At 41.0% G+C, this 23,406-nt stretch overlaps 2 protein-coding genes across 2 annotated transcripts in view; both read right to left on the reverse strand.

The window, feature by feature from the left end:
- Positions 1-23,406, reverse strand: part of LOC134225614 (peroxidase) — a 134,052-nt gene that overhangs the window by 56,545 nt on the left and 54,101 nt on the right. The window lies entirely within an intron of this gene.
- On the reverse strand, positions 19,907-21,690 carry LOC134221193 (uncharacterized). The gene is made up of 2 exons (XM_062700387.1): positions 20,613-21,690; positions 19,907-20,553 (listed from the first exon to the last, which is right to left on the reverse strand). Exons 1-2 carry the CDS (start codon positions 21,558-21,560, stop codon positions 20,017-20,019), a joined length of 1,485 nt encoding a protein of 494 aa, XP_062556371.1. The 5' UTR covers positions 21,561-21,690; the 3' UTR covers positions 19,907-20,016.

Genomic DNA, 23,406 nt, shown 5'->3' on the forward strand with positions numbered 1-23,406 from the left:
ATACGTATTGCTACCATCCTTGAAACAAAAATTTCCAAGGGGGGATCTAAAAACAATTCCAAACAATGGGACCGCATTCCCCGTCGAATGCAACTTATTGCGAGTAAATCGGGTAATGCTAAGTTCCACAAAGTGTGTTTACAAAATGTGTACACATACACACACACAGACATCACCTCGGTTCGTCGAGCTGAGTCGATCGGTATATAACACTATGGGTCTCTGGGCCTTCTATCAAAAGTTGTTTTTTTAAGTAATCGTATGGCCTTTCGGTATGTGCTTTCGGAACAACTTTGTTGTACGAGAAAGGCAAAAAGAAGAAGAAAAAGGAAGTAAAAGAGGAATGGAGAAACCCCAAGAAAAAATAAAGATGGAAAAAAGGCGAAGGGAGAAGAAAGAATGAAAGTGATAAGTGATAAAAAAAGGAGAAAATGGAAAATGAGAATCGAGATGGGAGTTGTGAGAAGTGACAAGTACGAAGAGAGAAGTGAGAAATTAGGAGGAATAAACAAGAAGGAAGAAGAAAAAGACGAATGGAGAAACACTAAGAAAAAATAATGATGGAAAAGAGAGAAAGGGAGAAGTAAAAATGAAGAAGGAAGAAAGAAGTAATATGGAAGAAGAAAGAAAGAAAAAAGGAAGAAGGAAGGAAGGAGCCAAGAAGTAAAAAGTAAAAGAAAGCAAAAAGAATTTAGAATAAAAAATAGAACGTAGGAAATAGAAGATAGGAAAACTTAAGTAGGAGAAGGGGAAAAAGAAGAAGGAACAATGAAGAAGGAGAAATGGAGAAGGAAGAAGGAAAAGAGAAAACAAAAAGGACCAAGAAAAATATAGAAGATGTAAGGAGAAAGGAGAAGAGAAGAAGGATAAATATAAAAAAAGAAGTAAAAGAGAAGAAAAGGAAAAAAGAAGGAATAAGGAAGACGGAAAAGGAAAAGGATGAAGAAAAAAGGAAGAAGCGAGCAAAAAAAAAGGAAGCAAGAAGAAGGAAGAAAGAGAAAGGAAAAATTACAAATGGAAAGAGGAAAATGAAGAAAGGAAGAAATAAAAAGAAAAAGGAAGAAGGATGAAGAAAAAGGTAGAAAAACGATTAATGAATTTAGAACGAGAAAAGAAGGAAGAAGAAGAAAAAGAAAAATGGTAGAATTGTCTGCATCCAATATTTTTTTTACACGATTGGTAATCATTAATTTATTGGTTAACCTGAACTTTCACAGGTTTTTGAATACCACCTGAATTTTCTTTAATTTTTGTGAATTTTGGGTAGACTCATAGTTTTATTGACGCTAAAGGTCTTAATCGAATAAAACCGTGTAAAAAAAGAACTGGGTGTGGTCACTTTTGAATCGACTTTTGACTTTAGGCCTGATGATTATTCGGCCTAAGCTTTAGCTTAGCTTAGCTAGATCGACTATTATACAGATCGTAGTTGATAGTCGTGATTGACCGAGAAACAACAAATATGCACAGCTCACCAAATTAATAGTTTTCTTGGGACTGGAAAGCTATTCTCACTGTACATTAGGGCAGTTCAAATTTCAAAAATGTTCGAAAATTCCAACTCCCATGTGTCTATTAGCATCATTTTGGTAATATAGGAGTCCTGGCAAAATTTCAGGCAATTCGGTGGCCATTTAGGGGTGGCGCGAAGTCAATTTATGTTTATATGGAAATTTGTATGGGAAAAACTTAAAATTTATTGAAGTCTTCCCACAACTGTCTATTTGTGATAAATTCAAATAAACATCCCCAACCTCCATTTTTGGAATGCTCTTGAACTGCCCTACTGTACATGCCTTGGAGTTTCTTAAATTCAATACCAATAACGATGCCAGCTACGTCGTCACAGTCAATTAGGATCAGTTCGACAATCATTGCTAAAAGATATCACGGAATCCCCTGCATCTCCATGAGGGCACTGGAAGGGAATAGTATGTTAGTTGGGAAGGAATTCTAATGGAACTTCCCTTGGTAAGCGACAAATTATTCCCATGTAATTCACCTGACAAGCAAAAGTACGAGCTATTGTATACTATGTTCTTAATTTACTTCTGACAGCTACACATCACCTTCTCGATGGCTACTGTAAACCGTGCAGTAATATCGCACTTATCTTGACCAAATCGAAGCATAATACAGGCGCACGTTCCACCCAACACCAAATAGATATCTTTTCGCTTTCGTTACGAATACAACACGCACTGTACTTGTCTGATGACTACTGCGAACAATCAGATACCATTGAAATTATAAACATACTTTCAAAGCTTTACACTGAACAGTGGTGAACTTTGAGAAATTTGTTCTTGTCTTTTGATTTTTCAGTCTGAACTATATTCAAACAGGTTTACCTTTGCATTGCCCGAGGTTTCGGCCCGTTTATTGGGTATTTTCGAAGGAAAACGGTAGACAGATTTTTCCTTGGAAAAGGCCCAAAGGCCCACCGGAATGTCGGGAGCTGCACTGCCGTAATCTGAAAAAGTGACGTATACGCCATTTTCCAAAAATGGTGTTAGCGAGTACTACTCATCAAGCTTTTTAACAGAAAAATGGAAAACATGTATGTTGTAAAATGGCTGTTACGTCACTTTTCCAGATTACGGCAGTGCAAATGTAAACCCGTTTGAATAGATTTCAGACTGAAAAGTTTATCTTTAACATAAAAAATGACTTCAATAAAGTATTTTTTTTTTAAACTGAAACTATGCAATATGGATGTCTATCAATTGGGCTTGATGACCGATGTCCGACGTCATTTTGAAATCCATCTATATCATCTATATTGGCTAATTGTTTGAACTGAAACTATGCAATATAGTTGTCTATTGAATGTGCCTAATAAGTCCATGCCAAAGCCCACGAGTAGTACCGTTTTGTCACAAATCTCGAACATGACTCAAATCCCGAACATGACAAGCGCCCTAAAACTGGAACTTTCTTCGATTTCTTTCTATGAGAAGAATTACACGAAATTGCCATTTGAAGAAAGCAAGTGTTTGGAATATGATTCATGTTGAATTTGAGTCAAAACGGTATTCTTTAGATTTGAACCTAGTTGAACCCATCCGATCTTTCTCGGGTTTGTATTGCTTGCGTTCAAACTATCAAAAGTTGAGCGAGTGGCTATCGAGCAAGCGTGTACAGTGCGTGTTTAGTCGTCACGAAATTGGTAAGCCATTATTAGCCGCCTACGGCATGGATATTATACTCCTGCCCTATGCATTGAATGAAAATAATTTTAAAAGTCACTTCTCTAGTAACATTTTGGTTTTGTACTGTTTTTTTGTAGAGTAAATTATTATGATCTTCAAGAGCTTTATAAAACTTAAAATGTTACTTGGGTTATTTTCATGATACTTGGTACAACCACCCGACTTTGAAGTGTTCGATGAGCTTCACTTACATTCAGCTATCTAGGGGAAATAATCTAGATCAGGCCTGCCCAACCTTTTCAAGCCATGGGCCAATTTTTAGAATTCATACTTGCTTCCGGGCCAGAAAATATTCGGTTCATAACTTTTAAAATTAAAATGTAGGGGGATTTTGACTTAGTTTGCGTTGACGTCCTTACAGACAAACTCCACGAGTGTGGACTTTCACCAATATTGAACAACTATTTGTATAACTTGTTGTCTGAGAAACATATGAGCTTTCCTCATGGAAACTCGACAACTTCAAGAATTACTTACATGGGCTTCCCCCAGGGCTCATGCCTAAGCCCCCTTCTTTACAACTTTTACGTCATAAATATCGATTGATGTCTCATGGAAAATTGCACGCTTAGATAGCTTGCGGATGACGCCGTCGTCTCCTTTACAGGAACAGCGGCGGGCGATCTGCAAGGACCATTGCAAGATACTTTAGACAATTTGTCTACTTGGGCTATTCGGCTAGGTATCGAATTCTCTCCGGAGAAAACTGAGCTGATTGTCTTTTCTAGGAAGCATAAGCCGGCAAAATTAGAGCTTCACCTTGAGGGTAAGAAAATCGCTCAAGGCCTTTCACATAAATATTTAGGGGTCTGGTTCGACTCGAAAGGCACCTGGTGAAAGCACATTAGACATCTGTATCAGAAATGCCAACAACGAATCAACTTCATGCGGACTGTAACCGGAACATGGTGGGGAGCCCACCCGGAAGATCTGATAAAGCTTTATCGTACAACGATTCTGTCGGTTATCAAATACGGTAGTTTTTGTTTCCAATCCGTCGCGCAAACGCACCTGTTAAAACTCCAACGTATCCAGTATCGTTGTCTCCGTATCGCGTTGGGTTGTATGAACTCGACTCGGGAGTACTTCCTTTATCAGATCGTTTCGTGGAATTGTCGTTCAGGTTCCTCATCCGGTGTGAGGTTTTAAAACCATTGGTTATTGAGAATTTTGAGAAGCTAATCGAACGAAACTTCCAATCAAAATTTATGACAGTGTACTACTGCTACATGAGCCTGGAGATTGGTCCTTCTTTGAATGTTCCCAATCGTGGTTGCTTCCTGGACTCCTCCAGTTCTACTGTAGTTTTTGATCTGACCATGAAACAAGAGATCCATGGAATATCAGATCCACACCGATCGGAGTGCATATCACCAATTTTTGCAAGCAAGTACGGCCATGTTAGTTGTGATAAAAGGTTTTTCACCGACGGGTCAAAATCAAATGAATCCACTGGTTTCGGTGTCTTTAACAATCTTCATAGCGCCGCTCATAAACTTCAAACCCTTGTTCCGTATATATCGCAGAATTAGCGGCTATGCACTATGCATTGGAGCGAATCGCCTATCTTCCCTCTGATAAATATTTCATTTTTACGGATAGTTTCAGTTCTTTAGAGGCTATCCGTTCAATGAAGCCGGTGCAGCACTCACCGTATTTCCTGAGTGAAATACGAACCATATTGAGTGCTCTCTCGAATCGCTTTTACACTATCACCTTACACATTCACATTGCTCGATTCCGGGTAACGAGAAAGCGGACTCACTTGCCAAGGTGGGCGCTATGGAAGGCGATATTTATGAGCGCAAAATCGCCTTTAACGAATTTTTCACAATTGCTCGTCATCACGCTTTGGTCAGTTGGCAACGAAAATGGGATGAAGGAGATTTGGGTAGATGGTTACATTCTATTCTCCCACATGTATCGAAGAAACCTTGGTTCAAGGGATTGGCAATTAGTCGAGACTTTATCAAGGTAATGTGTCGCCTAATGTCCAATCACTACTCTTTAAACGCACACTCCTATCGAATAGGGCTCGCCGACAGCAATCGATGCGACTGCGGTGCAGGTTACCAAGACATCAACCACGTTGTCTGGAGCTGTCCTAAATACGATGTTGCCAGGTCCGATTTATGTGCATCCCTCCGGGCCCGAGGGAAACCAGAAAAGGAAGACCTGTGTTGTGATGATGTGTTGGGTAAGCTTGACCTAGACTACATGGTCCTTGTGTATAATTTCTTAAAACAAATCAATGTCTTTGTCTGAACCCCCTGTCTCTTGTAAGGCCATGTCCACCTTGTTCCCACCCGCTTCGCTCGAAAAATCGTTTGTTTGTATCATTACAGTTTATCCCTGTCTACAACTCGTCAATCAGGAATGAACGTGCCACAACATCGTCATCTAGGCCCCATTCCATCCATTTTTTTTTTTCTTGTACTCCTTAACCTCGACAAAGTCGCGAGTCTTTCGGCTCCCCAAGACTAATATTATACATTAAGACGACAATCATGATTGTAAAATCAATAAAATAACGGCTCCGTAATGCCTGCTGGCGCTTGAGCCTTGAAATAAAGATAAGTTAAAAAAAAAACTTTTAAAATATTTCCAAAATAATCCTTTTTTTTTCTCATTTTCTAGAAAAACTAAACACAATTTTATTGCGTTCAAACAATCTTTTTAATTATTTTGTTTTCGTTGTTACATTTGATGCAACGTTGCAGATTTGCATGAAGTGTTTGTAGAAATGTACTAGATTCCAGAAACCCACTGTGCCAAAGTGCTTTATGCTCAAGTCATTGAGATGTTTGGCGATATCTGCTAGAAATACCAAGTAACTCATCTATTCATGATCGTTCAGTGGTTCTCCTTCATCTTGTAGAAATAGTGCCATTTTCTTTTCGAAAAGAACAAAATCTCTCAAGCATGGTACCACGACTTAGACACTGGAATTCGCAAGGTTGGGTTCTTTAACGTTGATAGAGTTGATTGTCTTAATAACGAGCGTCCATACTTGAGGGATATTGATCGTTTTTGCATATCGATTTTAACGATGAATATGCAATGGCAGGGAAATATCGCCATACATATGTGATTGTTTTTGCTTGCTTAGAATTGTCACAACACCATTGTTCTTTTCTGTCATTGCTGTTGCTCCATCGTAAGGTCACTTAAGTTTTCGAGGGAGAAAAAAAGTTCCTTCACAAAGGTCTTAACAGCCATCAGGTTTTTCCCGTTAGTTATTCCCTGCATTGGGATCAAAACTGCGAATCTCTCTGTCATTCGAGAATGACCATCAATTCCACGTTTTTCACGTCAGTATTTTCATCGTTTATGAGAGAGTGTTATAGCGGCTTCTTCACGTAACGTAGCTATCAAATCTTCTACGAGAACTTTCACTCTTCATCGTCTTCCGCGCAAACTAATGCAAAATTAGTTTTAAAATTAGGGATTACATAGTTTTACCGGGAAAATAATAAAATATTGAGCTCTCATAGAAAATTCTTCAAGAAAACTAATGAGTTTTTCGGTTTTATCAATTTACACCTTTAATTTTTATTTTCCACCCCTTCATGTGCCTTCATTATCGAAAGGTCAATGGGGAATAAATATTTGTCCCATCCTAAATGGAAATTTAAATTGATAGAGCTTTGAACCTTTGAAGTTCTATCAACTGGGCCCTATCAAATTTCATATTTCGTAGAATGTTTGGATTTAGATTTAATTCCTTCAATATATCAAAAATTTCCCAACAAATTAAGCAAATAGCCTTCCTTTTTCAACGTGAACATAAACTACTCTAATCAATCTTTATTGAAAACGCGATGTTCCACATCAACCTTCTGTGTCTTGCGGTCGTTTAATGCAATCATTTCAAATTATGTAAAATATTATTTTTCTTTTCTAATTCAAATGAATAGTTTTGTAGCGGTAGTTTTAATTTAAAACTTACATATTTTATCATGAATAATAAAAAAAGAGCTTCTCGAGCTAGGGAGAATGGCGGCTTTGGCAGGTTTTGTTCTATTATTGTCAGGTTTTTTTATGACTGATTATGCTCAAATTTGGTCTAAACATTCTCTGCATATCAAAGAATATTGTGGCCAAATTTCATAAAATTCGGCCGACTAAAACCCCCCTGCCAATAATAGAACAAAACCTGCCAAAGCCGTCTTTCCCCCTAGTTGAAATTTTGGCGATGCTCATTTTTTGTTGTGATAATATTGTTCTACCAAACACGTCGTGATGCCAGTCTGTCGCTGTCCATCTCTGTTTTCGATTCGACCTCAACCAAATCAGCCTTTATCACAATGTTTTCCGGTTCGCGATTTACAATACGCCAAGTCACTGCGAGATATTGTTTCCAAATTAACTCCATTTAACTAGAGGGAATGACGGCTTTGGCAGGTTTTGTTCTATTATTGTCAGGGGGTTTTTTATGACTGATTATGCTCAAATTTGGCCTAAACATTCTTTGCATATCAAAGAATATTGTGGCCAAATTTCATAAAATTTGATCGACAAAAACCCCCCTGCCAATAATAGAACAAAACCTGCCAAAGCCGTCTTTTCCCCTACCTGTAAGTAGTCAAAATTGATCCCGCTTCTTTTTCACGGGAATGCGTTGCAGAATTGTCAGCGATTTGTCTCTAGCTAGGCATTTGACATAAAATTGTTTGCTATAACAAAATCGATAATCGTTAGGCAAATGATATCGCCATATCGAAACTGTGATCTGATGTATCTAATATTTGCTTTGGATATGTCAGAGCCAACGGACGCTGATACGATGGATGACAATTGACAGCATTACGAGTCGTCACTGTTGTCCGAGCGTGAATCATGTTTGGAACTGTTCACCTACGCACAATTGCATAGAATTCGCACTTGAGACAAAGGCATTCAATTTCGCATATTGCAATTTAATTCTAGACGGGTAGACATCAGATCAAGGCCAACATCGTAACTTGAGATTGGAGCAGACGTCTTTACGACTATTCTAGAGTAGGTATAGCTTCCAATCCAATCCATATTAATTTACCGCTGCGCCATCACGTTAAATGTTAGGCGCTTCCCGCTAATGATGATGGCACCCCGATGTATACACCTTTATGACCCACGGCGTCAGCATCGATTCATTCCGTGAAATGTCAATTCGAACGAAACCTGCCGGTTTTCAACTCCCGTTGTCGAAGCGCGGACTAACGTTGTTGTGATCTTGTGATCTGGTTCGTTTTAGGAATATGAACGCGGGTATGTTGCGTGGCGTGGTAAGCGGAATTTGCATGCTACTTTGTAATTAATGTGCATCGCGATTCGATCGATAGAGGGCACAATTGTTGAGATTTATGGACTGAGCTTCGAAAAGTGGATGTCAATGGACTTGTTTGGTAATAGCTACCACCTCGTACTAATTGAAATAGTTTCGTTAAAACTTCCGAAAGAATTTAATACCCACACTGTGCGTTGAATCAGTCGCCATCATGTGTAGGTTGATTTGAGGCTGATAGGTCAAGCTGCCCGGCGCCGCTCTTAACCGTTAATCTCAACGTCCATGTGCAGCACATGCGTAATGTCGATCCAATCAAGACGGGTAGCCAATTCACGTGCGCGAAGGTCGTTCACTTTGTAACGTGATCGTGGTTATAAAATCGAGAGTCGTGCCTTTTATCGGAGCGAGACGGTCGATGCAAAACTGGAGCAAAGAACGAGTGAATTCTTTTACAAAGTTGCTCACGCCACACATACCTAAATGCCTTCCGTTAATTATAGGGTTTCATAACCTCAAATGTTACCTCAACCCTATATGAGTGCACATTCTGAATGCGTCCGTTCCTCAATTAATTAATGACTGTCGGCAGGCATCCAATGCTCTCGGGTGCGAAGATTGGACCGGTTTGCGAACCATTGGAAGAATTCATAATTGCTGGTTTCCGTTTTCGGATAAAGCAGATAGGTTTATGCTGGAGGTTCGAAAGGGCAACGAGAAATGAATGTCTTCCATCCAGAAAATCTGTTATGCTGAGAAGGAAAAGTGACATTCAACACTCAAATTCTATTTGCATACTGCAAAAGGGTAATAACTGCCACTTATACTTTCAAACTTTTTTGAAACACGCATTTCGTCTGTTATTATTTTGTTCTAAAATTAATTCGGAGATTTATTCGTATCTTATAATATATCAATGCGTGTATTAAAAAAAAACTTTCAACGACTTTATTTTCCATTCATTTTGTGGGTCTCAATTTTTCTTCATTTATTTGTAAATTTTGTAATGAGAATAACTCAAAAATTCAGAAATAGAAACGATTCGAATGCCCAGTTTTTATGCAGATAGTTTTGTTCTTATACAGTATTGTAAAAAAATAGCATTTGCTGGTTTCGTGTAGCTCCATTGTTTCATGCTAATATCTAGGAACTGAAAGTGAAACCAAAATAGGCGTGATCACCTGATCTGATTTTTTACTTTATCATAGCGATAAACAGGAAATCGATTGTCATTCAGCGATCAAAATCACCCTGTTTGGACTGGAAGTGTCGGTCTACTCTATCATTACGGACAGTAGTTCCCTTCAACCGATGATTAATGACATATTGCTAGACAATCAAAGCTAGGCGCTGATAAACGTTGACATTGGCCAGCTGTTTGTTAGATTTGAGAATCAACTTTCAAGATCGACATATTTAGAAAGGTTTCCCGCCTATAATGAATGGCACTCGAGTTCAACGAATTGCTTTATAAGTTTTCGATTTCGAAATCCATCCTCATAACAGTCGATACCGTGAGATCGAAAAAGGCCAAGTTCATATCGTTCGTTTGTTTTCAATTTCAATAAACCAACACCCCCCATAATTCCGCTCAGTATAATACAGTTACAATTGAATATCAAATTTGTTAAAACCAGTACTTGTTGCTGGTACCAGTTACCGGGGGGGTAATTACCATCATAGCTGAATACGTCACGAACAGAACCTTTGGCATCGCATGATCAATCCATCAGTCACACGGCGCGCGGTTTTCCGATGGATTCGAATTCTTTGCATCTAAGCATGGTTGGCTACAACTTTTTCAAAGATCGCTCAAGAATTTCAACTCATTAACACCGAACCAGATGACAGGCAATCCATAAGCGTATATCGGAACAACATTTGGAGCAATTAATACGTATGTTCCCCACGGTCGATTATATATGTGGCTGCGGCACACAGCATTTGGTGACCGTTCTCTTATGGCACGTAAAATGTAAAAGACACAATTAGGGGCTGGCGTCATTAATTATGCCACGTCTAATTATGAGCTGAGACTGAATTCTGTAAAAATATCCTGCTCACGAGGGTAGTTCTAGATACAGCTTCCGAGACTGCGTGTGACTTCCACGAATAAACTATTCGAGCGGTTGCTTTGAATCGCTCCTTAAGTCAAATAGTCGCTTAAGAAAATCAATTCTACAGCGGAAAGTTACTTTGATATTAAAATTAAAACCAAACTTAATTCACCGAGTAGTGATACTGTCTTCTTCGTACACCAACCTCTTCATACAATTTAAAAGCAACGGCCACAGCACTATGGGGAATTCTCATACAAATCGATGGCCAAACATATTTTTTCAGAGAAAACTGTTTCTATGCAACATATATTATGAAAACATCCAGGAACTCTCTTTTAACCCTTTAAGGTCCATCGTTAACGTTAACGTAAAAAAAATATAGGCAAAACATTTTTTTAAATTTTTTTTAGGATTTTTTATTTGTTTGTTTTCAATACAGTATATATAAAATAGTAAATACATATACTGCCCTTCTACGCATAATTGTCCCACATTACCTTTGATGAAAAAATCCAAACTTGAGTCGATTTGTCCCACTGAAAAAATGAAATAGTCATTTGATGATAATGGAGCCTAAAAACCTTTTACATAAGTAGTGATTTGTTTTATCTTCTGGAAAAGTGTAGCCTACGCTGAAAACATTAAAAAAAACATTGGTAAAATGTTCAGATCCAATCGATTTTGAAAGTAGTGGGACAAATTGACTCGAGTTTGGATTTTTTCATCAAGTTAACATGGGACAATTATGCGTAGAACGGCAGTATATTTCTGGTAATAATGTTGTTCATTTCGTAATCGTTACGAGATATAAAGAATAAAAACTGCAATTTTCAAACAAAAATGTTGATTGCAGGTTCTCGTAAAAGCGCAAATGTGCGCAAGCAAATCACTCACTATAAGGTGGTACAAGGGTTATTTTCCATTCCCCATTTTACAGATGAGGGCCATAAAGAGAATTAATATAATGTAAAACCCAATATTTGGGGGAAAATTGACTTCATAACACACGAATCAAAGTATGGAATGATTTATTTTAAATTTTTATCAGCTTTTTTTACCTGTCATAAGACGAGTTTATACCATCCCATTGAATTCCACCACTTAATTGTATCTTGACAGATACGTATTTCGACCTCAACAGTAAGGCCGTCTTCAGTGTCTCGTACTTGACTCGACTCGAGTCGAGACGAGACACTGAAGACGGCCTTACTGTTGAGGTCGAAATACGTATCTGTCAAGATACAATTAAGTGGTGGAATTCAATGGGATGGTATAAACTCGTCTTATGACAGGTGAAAACATTCCACTAAAAAGCTCAAAATAATTTTCTTATCAGCTTTTTTTACTTGGCCAGTTCATATCTTTCAACTGAATAAACACAACGCTTCAATATTTTCCTATTCTCTTATATAGGATATATACTTTCATATGATATATAAATTAGACAGGTTGGAGATAGTCAATTTTTCGATTAATAGCCACCCTTTTCCCATAGTGCAAAGGCCACCCCAAGTAACATTTTAAGATTTATAACGCTCTTGAAGACCATAATTTACTCTTCAAGAGTTTTATAAAACCAGTATAAAACCAAAATGTTGCTAGGGACAGTACGTATTGAACATTGAAGCTTGCTGAGTTGGATAAATAACTGCGATGACAAAAATTTGTTTTTATTCGATTAGGCCGATACAAATATTTAAAATCTATTTTGTCTCCCCCCCTCGGATTTTTTCGCCAAAAAATAATATTTTGAGGGGGCAACAAAATAAAATTCGGATAATTTTGAGGATTTTCAAAACATTCTTCAACAAATCCGAGGAGTTTTTTGATTTTTTTTTCATTTTAATATTTTTTTATTATCCCCCCCCCCTTGACCTTTCGAAGACCAGTAGGACAAAAAGTAAATTAAATATTTGTAACGGCCTTATTTGGGTTCAAAATACATGCAAATAGAAGTAAGATAGCTATCTAATTCTAATTTAAATTAAATTTAATTAGTTCTTTGGTTTCTCGACTGATGAATATATGTAATGGGATTCAGATTCAGTTATAGTGTAACAGAACGTAAGCAGTTGAACGATGTTGTTTTTGTGCGAGACGAAGAACCAAAAGGAATAAATTTTAGCTGTTACGCCCTTTTCAAATGTTGGTCTAGAACTTGCCCACAGACGGCCCGACTTCACTCCTGGGGGCGGAGTCAAAGTTGTACAACATGTCGTAGCGTGTATGGGGCCCCTAAGAAAGATGGAGCAATCTCCAGTTCGAGACAGCAGCACGTACGGACGTGTTTTTTTGCTCGCGCATTTTTTCCAAGTGTTTTTTTCTCGTTCGTTCGCTGTTTACGTTTTCGCTTCGTCGCGTTGGCGTTATTTTCTCCCGGACCCGTCATGGGAGACTCGGTGGCCGATTCGGTCAAAGGAAAAGTGCCTAAGCGCACTGCTCTTGGGGGCGCAGGTATCCCCTCCAAGCAGCTTTTGCAGAACAACGTGTTTTCGTCGTTGCCGCTTGATGACGCCGGCAATCCGCCGAAAAAGAGAAAGCAATCGCAGCTGAGCAGATGGAAAAGTGCCCGCCTGTTTTCGTTAAGGGCGATCCACCGGATTTGCGGCCGAAAATCCGCCAGCTCATTGCAAAGGGCCTCAAGTGCACGTTCCGGCTTTGCAGTGAGGGAGTCAAGGTGATGCCTGCCAATCCAGATCACCACAAATCTATCGTGGAGTTACAGGTCCACAAGTATGAGTTTTACACTCATGATCTCCCCGGCACGAAGCCGCTCAAGGCTTTGCTGCGAGGGCTCCACGATATGAAGGAGGAAGAGCTTATCACCGAGCTAGAAAGCAGTGGACTCAAGCCTATCGCCGTGCACAAAATTGCTCGCCACGACAAGGCCAGAAAGTACCGAGATCAGCTTTACCTGGTCCATCTGGAGCATGGCTCCATCTCCTTCAAGGACCTGAAGCTGATCGGAGTAATCAACTACACCGTCGTCGGCTGGGAGCGATACCGGCCCGTGCATCGTGACGTGACGCAGTGCACGAAATGTTTCAACTTCGGGCATGGCACCCGGAATTGCCACATGGCCGCGCGCTGCAACAAGTGTGGCGAACTGCACCCGACGGATGAGTGCGACAAGATGGAGGTGGCCGATCCAAAGTGCGCCAACTGTGGCGAAAAACATCGGGCCACTACGAAAGGCTGTCCGAAACGCGCGGAGTTCCTGGAAATCCGAAGGAAAGCATCAACCAAAGCCCATCCGAAGAGGAACCGTGTTCCAGTGATCGACGAGGTGAACCTTCCTGCTATCACGGCTCCCCGACGAGCGGTACCAGTACTTCCACCGTTACAGCCGCACAAGCGACTGGCCGCAGCAGCAGCATCGATTCAAGCCCCACCACCAGCTCCATCCTCCAGCGAATGGCCCCCGCTACATCCTCCTGAATTTCGTCGGCAGCCGGAGAATCAGAGATGCATCCTGAACAGAACATGAGCCAAGAGCGTGCCTTGGTGTTCTTAGTTTTGAACTCTGAACACTGTCCAGTGTGCACTGGGTTGGTACGCAAGCAAAACGATCATGGTAACCAAGATTCCTTAGATTTGGAACTGTGCAAAAACGTGCGAGCATGCTTGATCTTTATCCTTTAGATGCCCATGTGTTCTATTACCAGCCAAAAAATGTGTAGCATGCCGTCGTTTGAATTTGTTTTCCTAGGATACAAGTTGCTAAGTTAGGTCAGTGCTCTTGAACAGTGTGCTGTGTTCAAAACGTTTTGAACAGGAACACGCGTTCTCGTGTTCAGATGCATCTCTGCGGAGAATCAAACTGTCCCACCGGAAGAATCTGCTGCGTTCTACACCCCGGAGCAGCTGATGCCAATCTTCTCCCAGCTCGCCACTCGGCTGCGTGGTTGCAAAACCTGATTCGACCAGGTCTTCACTCTTGGCATGTTCATCATTGAAAATGGCTGCTAGGGTGGGCCTGGTCAACTGGAACGCTTGCTCGCTAAAGAGCAAAACAATTGAGCTGAAGGATTTCCTTTAGGGGAAGGAAATAGACGTGGGGTTCATCACCATCGTTCGTCATCGTTCCATCGCTCTTCGCTACAACAACAACTGTCGCCTGCTCCCAGGCTTCCAGCTCAGTGTCATCGAGGCCATCGGTGTCGAAATCACCACTTCTGTCGGCACAATCGCGCTCATCGCGGCGTACTGTCCAATGCAAGCCAAAGCCGGCGATGGATCATCGGCTGCCCTTCGGAGGGACATCGTCAAGCTTACGCGGAGGCGAGACCAGTATATCATTGCCGGCGACCTAAATGCCAAACATCAAGCCTGGGGCAACAGTCGCGGCAATCGAAACGGCACCATCCGAAGCAACGGCATGGAGGAAGGCCACTACACGATCTTGAGCCTGTCGGTCCTTGAGCTGAGTCGGTCCGGTGCACTGGCGGAGACAGAGGTGGGGCACCACGCGATGCAATCACACCATTGTTTTCGATGGCTATTGTTCTTGCGCTTAGTGGTGCCCCACCAAAAAGCAATAGCTGGCTCCGCCAGTGGTCCGGTGTCCACGCAACCCTCGACCTCTACATAACAAACATGAACGACCACGTCTCGCAGCCGATCGTCTACCAGGAGCTCAGTTCGGATCACTATCCGGTGGCGGCGGAAGTGGGCTCCTCGGTTAATCGGCATCAGCAGTTGCGGCGAAACTACCATCGAGTGAACTGGCAGCGGTTCCAGCAGTGCGTCGACAACACCATCGATTACGAGGTGCGTCCGGAGACGCCAGAAAGTATCGACCGCCAGCTGTGCGCCATCGAAGAGGTAATATAGGTGGCAAGAGAGCAGCATGTAAGCAACTCCTTAAACATCGATACACTCACCAAAGATTTGATTCGATTGCGGAATGTCACTCGCAGGCAGTTTCAGCATACTGGGCTGCCTGAGCTTGAGGCACGCTGCAATCGAATCACAAAAATTATCAAGGCCAGAATGGTGGACCTCAAAAATAACGACTTCTCGAATAAGATTCGCACTCTTCCAGATTATGCAAAGCCGATCTGGAAAACGACCAAAATACTAAAATCCAAGCCTCGGGCCATTCCACTAAGGATCGCTTGATAACTCCTGCAGAGAAGGTCGCTGAAATAGGTCGTCACTTCGTCAGCTCACACAATCTTGAGCAGAACATCGTCAGTCCACATGAAGCAGACGTCAACGAGCATGCTAACAACATCCATTTGATTTCCAACGACTTCTCGGAGGAGTTGGAGATCTCAGCTGGCGAATTGACAGCCTATATCAAATCATCGAAGAACATGAAGCCTCCTGATCTCGAGCTCAAACACATGAGCGTCCCATTCTTTGAGCATCTCTCGCTGATCTTTAATCAGTGTCTCCGGCTCAGCTATTTCCCATCGTCCTGGAAGTCAGCGAAAGTCATCCCAATCCGGAAGCCTGGGAAGGATCCTCCCCCAAAAGTTATCGACCCATCAGCCTTCACTCAGGATTATCCAAGCTATTCGAAAAAGCTATTTATCACCGGTTACATGAGTCTGCCGAAAATCTCATCATTTTGCTCGAGGAACAGTTTGGTTTCCGACGCGGTCGGTCAACTGTACACCAACTGACTCGGGTTACCAACGTCCTCAGGCAGAACAAGTTTGTCTCAAAAGCATCCGTCATGGCCTTACTCGATGTCGAGAAGGTGTTTGACAATGTATGGCATGATGGTCTGGTGTACAAACTACAACGCTACAATCTTCTCAGCTACCTGGTGAAAATCATCAACTCATTTTCAGGCAACAGGTTGACAAGACGGTGACAAAGTGTAACGTTTTGTTAAAACTACTGTACCCTTTAATCAACCGTCGTCGGTCGTCATTGTCCCTGATAAATAAGCTCCATGTCTACAAGCAAATCATCCTCCCTGTGATCGAATACGGCATGCCGGTCTCGGAGAGCTGCGCTAAAACTTCAACGGGTCCAAAACAAATTCCTGAGGATGATCCTCAACACCCCTCTCAGGACTAGAACATTTGAGGACCACCGTCTGGCCGGGATAAAAACCTTACATGAGCGCTTTGGTGAGTGTAAAGAGAAGTTTAGGGCCCGTTGCCTGCATTCGGATCAAGAAGCGCTAGTTCCAATTCAGAATATCAAATTTGTTGGCTTGTAGTGTAAATAAAGTAGTTAGGTTATCAAATTTAGTTTTAAGTATATCTAATAACAAACAAAGCCTAATACAGGACATAATGTAGGATTCTCTTGAAAAATAGAAGTAGTAAAAATTGAATTGAATTAAAAAAAAAGTATGGATACAAAGATGAAGGGCCAGAAGGCTAAACACTTGAAATGTAATATTACTGTGTAAAACAAAAAAAAAATTAAAATAAATTAATTTACAGTTTAAAAAAACATAATAAAGATGGAGCAATTGTAGCACATTATTTGGTAGCGTTTAGTCCTAACTGTGTTACAGAGATCATCATCGCTTCTAATCATGCAGGGCTATGTCGGAAAAAGAAACTAAGCAATTACCGAACGTTTCGACCTACTATCCAGTTCGGTCCTAACTGCGGGCATTTGGCCTAAAAGAGGTTGAAAACACCAACTCAGCAAAAACATAGCTAATATATATTTGTTCCTGGAGAGTTTAAAAAAACATTTGACTCAAAATGAATTTTTGGTGATATTTTTTGTCTGTTACAGTTTTTTTTCGAGTAAAATCTGCTTATGACAAGTGAAGACAATCCATTAAATAGCTTTAAATAATTTTCATGCATTGTGCATCGGAAGCAATGGCGCCTGCCACGCCAGAACACGAATTGATTTCGTGAATAACAGATCGAACATCCCAAGTAACATTTTGAGTTTTATCATACTCTATTAGCAGTTTTGGAGAGTACATTCCCAAGTAACATTTTGAGTTTTATCATACTCTATTAGCAGTTTTGGAGAGTACATTTTCAAGACTAGCAATAAAACTCAAATCTACATGACAACCTCTTGATGACCGCTACAAGATTATGTTATGACTAAGTGGACCACTCTTGAGATCGTCTTCAAAACAAGTTTAAGGTTATTCATAAGAGTTCCATAAAACCGCTGTCAAAAAAGGGAATTTCTTTTCCGTGGAGCTTTTTGTTATTGTTTTGAAGAAAAAGGATAATCATAGAAATGGAAGAATGAAATTTAAAACAATATCACGGGCATGGATGAAAATGATAATCAATTCTCGCGTGATTTTTGAAAACGTCGTAAGTCCAAAAGAGAGGCTCTCTTTGTTTACTTTCTCTTTCGATTATTACAAAGCCATGCTAACATTTACATTGGATTTTCCAGCACTGATCTGAAGAAAATAGCTTTGTCTAGTATGCTGATGTGAAAATATTGCAACAAATTTTAAACTAGCATAGATATTAGCAAAAGAGAGCGTAATGAAAGAGAGTCTCTCATTTGGACTTACGACGTTTTCAAAAATCACGCGAGAATTGTTGGAAATTGGATGCCCAGAATTCGTTCGCCAATTTTTCTGCGCGTTCGAATTTCTGGTGAAAACAGGTAAGAAAATCAGTTTTTTCAAGTGCGCCGTCGTAATACTGTGATTAGTGTAGATAATAAATTGATATGCTGCCTTTTCCTCTGGTGGCACTCCGATTTGCAAGGAAACATTTCTCGTGCTTCAAATTGTGAAAATCATCTTGAAATGCAGCGATTATTAGTAATTGTCATTAATAATATTAATCGCTGCATTTCAAGAGATTTAGCAAAAGATTTACGCCGATATAAAATTATTTTTTCCTACCAGCATGGCTGCTACTACACTATGGGCAATTTTGACGGCCAAAATAAAATTTTGCATAACTTTCAAATACAATAAGTATTTTGCTGAAAGTTGCTGCAATCGATTCCTTACGATTAGTTTTTTTCATGATCGTTCTATATTCGCTTGATTTTTATTATTATATATGCAGCTCAGAACCGAATTTTTGAACTTACGACAATCAATATTTCTCCTATTAGTCGCAAGTTTCATCACAGCGCATCTGGTTGCAAATAAAGGTTCCCCCAAACACACGCGACGCGACAACCGCGACGCGATTCTATCGTTTGGCGACTGCGATTCTATCGCCGTTGGTATGGAAGCGTAAATGGAACATTGCCTGCAGCGACCCAACGACTACTTGTCGCCGTCGCAGCGATAAAATCGCTTAGGTCTGGGGGAGCCTTAATGTGCACCAGTTGCGCAATGATGCACTATAAGTTGAACGCGAATAAAATCGGGTTTCGCGACTTCGAAATTCGGCTTTCAACTGGAATCATAATATCTGTTTCATTTTCAGAAGTGGAATTTGACCAATAAACAACAAAATCTTAAATATGCGAATCAGTGTTGTAAAATGTCATTTGCATTCGTTTGAATATTTTTTCCAGAACTTGTTCAGAAGTTAGCTATCGGCTCCTGAGGTATGTCGAACTTATAGCCCTTAAATGTGCCTACAACATTGTCTAATAAGACATTGCTGTAAATATGTAATCTGGGGCGTGGGGGGCAAAATGTCATTCAAATGACATTATGTCAAATGAGACGTGACATTTTGGAAAGTTTTCACTCTCCAGCCGCAGATGTTATATTTAGAGCAATGTACCTTTGGACAAAAATATAGCCTTACTCAAGCGTTATGAGTACATCCAAAAATATGAAGTAAATTTGGCATCTGAAAAAAGTTATGAACAAATTAGTCAAATGACATGCAGATGACATTTTACAAGCCTGATGCGAATGCTCAGTTAGGAAAATTTATGTATTTTTTATGTTCTTTGTTTAAAATATTTGGGGAACATGGAACAGAAACATCTGTTTTTAGCCATTCGATTGACCATAGTTCACCAAGTTTTATTTAGGTTATGCGTAAGACAAGTCTTAGACCAATATATTCGGTTTTATGACAGTTTTCAAAATTGGTTTTATTAGAGTCCTCAAGATAATCATTAGGCCCCTAATAAGCGCATAAAGCATTTGACATTTGTGGTTTTATTGAACGTTTTATTATGATTTTGAAGATAGCTACACGTCATCCAATAAGGCTAATCTCACCGCATTGAGCGATAAAGCCGTTAAAAAACTTAAATAAATCTATGAAGTCTTGAAATTGTTACTTGGGATGTTTGTCGTTTACATTTGCCAACTAAACGCTACAACAGTTCAGACTTACCGGCCGCAGTATTTTCTAGCAGTAGATCTAATTTATTGCAAAACTGAAGCAAACTTCGGTGGACTCCAATAGATCTGCTGGTGAGTACATTATGCAACCCAAACCGCCTGGAGCCCTCCAGCCATTAGTGAACGAAACGAACACAGAAAGTGAGAAATGAATGTGCGCAAACACCAATCAGATGTAATTTTCCAATAACCTTTAACGAGTCAATCTCCGATTCGGTGGAACAATCAATTATTGAGTGCTTTCCACTTCGGTTACTTCTTTTTGGCGCCCTTCTTACCGGCACCGGCGGCCTTCTTCTTGGACTTCTTTGATTCTTCCGCTGGGGCAGACTTGAAATCGTCAAACTCGGACTCGATCACCTGAACGCCGCGCGTTTCTTTCGGTCGCCTTTCGCGCATGGGCCCCTTCGGCGTACGCAGCTCCAACTCGATCTGATTGGGTGCGTTCTCGGAGCGGGTGGTCTTTTGTTTGCCCAGTTTGAGTACGAAAACGTCCACGTTCGGATCGTGGTAACCTTTCTTGCATATTTCTATTCCGCACGGATGCAGCGAGGGAGACTCCTCGGGATCACGGGTTTGCATGCAAACCGATCGGGTTGGATCCGGCCGTTTGCGGTAGTCTTCGGCGCAGATCGGTCGTTTCTGTTTGCACACGAGGAAGTCGGCGGACCATTGCTGGGCCGGGTACTTGAGATTGCCCCGCACGACCGGTAGGCGACAAGCGTTTTCCTGTCGTTGGACGTAGCGTTCTTCAAGGGCGTAGACTCCCTCCGGAAGTTTTAGAGAAGTCTGGAGAAGGTTTATACATTTGAAAATGATAGATCATGATGCCTTCTTTGAGAACTTACCCAACACCCTTTAGTGCAGCTATTGTCCTGTTCGTCATCTAACATGACCTTGATTTCGGAATTCTTTTCGACTCGAATGGAAATGGCATTTCCATTCATTTCAGCGGTGTACTCATCGTAAGGTGAGCAAACTTCCTCCTTGCTGCATACCGAAGCAGGTGGAGTCGGAGGAAGTGTAACCAAGCTTGTTGGTTTCTCGCATTCCTCGCACAACACCGGATGGGGATGAGCCAGTTCGTCGTATGTGACGCATTTCATAAACTTTTCGTGATCCTCTTGATCCGTCGTTTTGAAGCAGGTCACTCCCGGTTGATCATCTTTGGCACCGAGCTTTACCTTCTGGTTGATTCTGGACCCAAGACAAGAAATCCGAATCGTTACAATGACACATCCCTTAACATTGTCACTATCGTCGCGTAACGGATACAGCGACCGGATCGTCTCCGAAACGGGGTAGGTTTTCTTCGATACCGATCCATCTGATAAGACCGTTCCAATTGACGTTTCAGAACCTCTCCGTCCATTGACGTCATCGAAGGCCTTCGCCAGGTTGTCCAGCATATCGTTTGCCGGTTCTATCCACCTGCCCAGGACCTCCTTGGTGGCATCTTTCCGCTTCTCGAGTGCAGAGATTTCAAAATTCAATTCATGCTCTCTCAGACTCGTCACATTCAGGGTGAACATGCAGTTCTCTCCCAACTTGGCGGTAGATTCGTCCAGCTGGGACCCGAAGTCCTTCTCGCAAACCTCGCAGCGTGCGATGTTGGACAACTGAAGTCGTATGCAACGTTCGGGGCAGGTTATGGGTGAATCCGGTGCCTCCCCTTCCTCTTCGGCATGTGGTTGCGATTCTTCCGCATGTTGTGATGTGTCTTTGAGCTGTTCAGATGAGAATATCTGTAATTCTTCCACGATCAGTTCCACCATGAAGATCCGATTGAGCGTCATTTTCGTCGTTTTCAATTATGGCTAATTTAGAATTTCGGAAAATTGAATTTGGAATCAAAATGCCAATATGGACTTGTTTCTGTCTCGAAATTTGTTAAAATTGTGTCATTATGTTGCAAAGCCTACTTATAGTAAAATGAATTTGGAAAATCTTAATGGCATGAAAAAGTGACTAACTTTTAGATTTTTTTTTCATCCAACTCGAGTTTTTGGTGAAAAGGCAAAAACAGTAGTTGAAAAAGATATCTTTGTTTAATCTTGGGTACAATTATACCAAAATTAGAATAAATTGTAATTGCAGTCAATGGAAGCCCATGAGGGAGACGCATCCTTCCGAACCAAAAAACCTATTGCAAACGTGTCAGGATTGATGAATATTCTCGGACAAGAACCAAAATTCCCTTTAACAAGTTATTGATTCTAGGTCGATCGTGGTTCGATCATTTTATTTTTACACAATATTAATTATTCGCCAATGTGGTTGATGGTTTATGAATTTGTTACGTTGCAACCACTAATGACCCTACCAAATTAGTTTGATTTCTTTTAAAACAAACCGAATCCGTCAAATAGCCTGCATTTTCAATTTCCATCGCATGATTTATGGGACCTCGTGTACAACAAAGCTGGCGCAACTTCTGCCAAAACCAATAAATCAATCTCATCTTGCTCAAGCATCATTTCGATGATCACCCTCAAATTAGACCCTCCAGCTCGGAGGCCACACAGCAGCTCCAGTTCATAGTAGGTATGACCCATGCTGCGTTCATTTGAAGATGCCCTGCCGAGCTAACAGCAGCACCACCGCTCGGTGGGCCATTCCCATGACATGCTTCACGTTGTGCAATATTCGACTCCACTCAATGAGAAAGAGAGCAATTACGCACCTAACAATGTGTTGGACACCACGAAATTCCGCTACCGACACCCTATCGAACCGCGCGTAATTCAATTAATTTATGCCTCATCTCGCTTGTTTGGGGGACGGCCATCGAAAATGATGACGACGACGGTTGAGTCACCCCTGCCGAAGGTGTTTCCCTGCTTGCGACTATCAATCATAATTATTGGAGCTGGAGAGCCCCGCGACGACGTTTCCTAACCTAACTGGTCAATCGAAAAACCATTCCGATCGTGGCAGACTGTACTGAAGGCGGTCGTGGTCGATTGAAAATTAAGTTCCAATTAGCCAAGACCGATCGAGTCGTGGCAATGCAAGAATGTAGGTAGGTTCGATGCTCAGAGGGAGTATGCAAAGCCAGCATGGGATTTGTGTGTAATTATGGCATTTAAGGGGAGCATGCGAGTGGGTGTCCAGTCCCCGGCCAACCCCCCAAGGGCACTGGCAGCGCTATACTTTGTACGGGGTGTTTGCCAATACGGTGGACCTCACGGTATGTGAAAAGAAATTTGAATGGCGGAGAAATGGAGGTTTATAGCTTTGTGTGCCAGTGGGTATTTGAGTTGAGTAAATCTGTTATTATAGTTTTGTAATTCATAGCGTCGTAAATCGAGTAGTATAGATCTCGCATGGTAATACTTAATCTGGATGTAGGACGCTTTTTGCTAGAGAGTCGACATGTAAAGCATAGCAATAATTTATCATCTGATTTATTTTATTGTAATAGCAGGTGTCCAAATGCCGTATCGTGATCGTGATAAATCTATAACGATTTCCATGTGAAAACGAAGCGATTTATTTGGGTGTCTGTTAAAGTTGACGATTAATCAAGGTGCGGATATTGTTGCGTGAAACGTCTTGTACTAAACAAGTTTTCATCCAAATCAGCTCAAATTTTCTGAGAACACTTAGAACATGAGACACAATCAGATGAGCGTTGTGGAG

The sequence above is a fragment of the Armigeres subalbatus genome, chromosome 3, assembly GCF_024139115.2.
Source record: "Armigeres subalbatus isolate Guangzhou_Male chromosome 3, GZ_Asu_2, whole genome shotgun sequence".
Lineage (NCBI taxonomy): Eukaryota > Metazoa > Arthropoda > Insecta > Diptera > Culicidae > Armigeres > Armigeres subalbatus.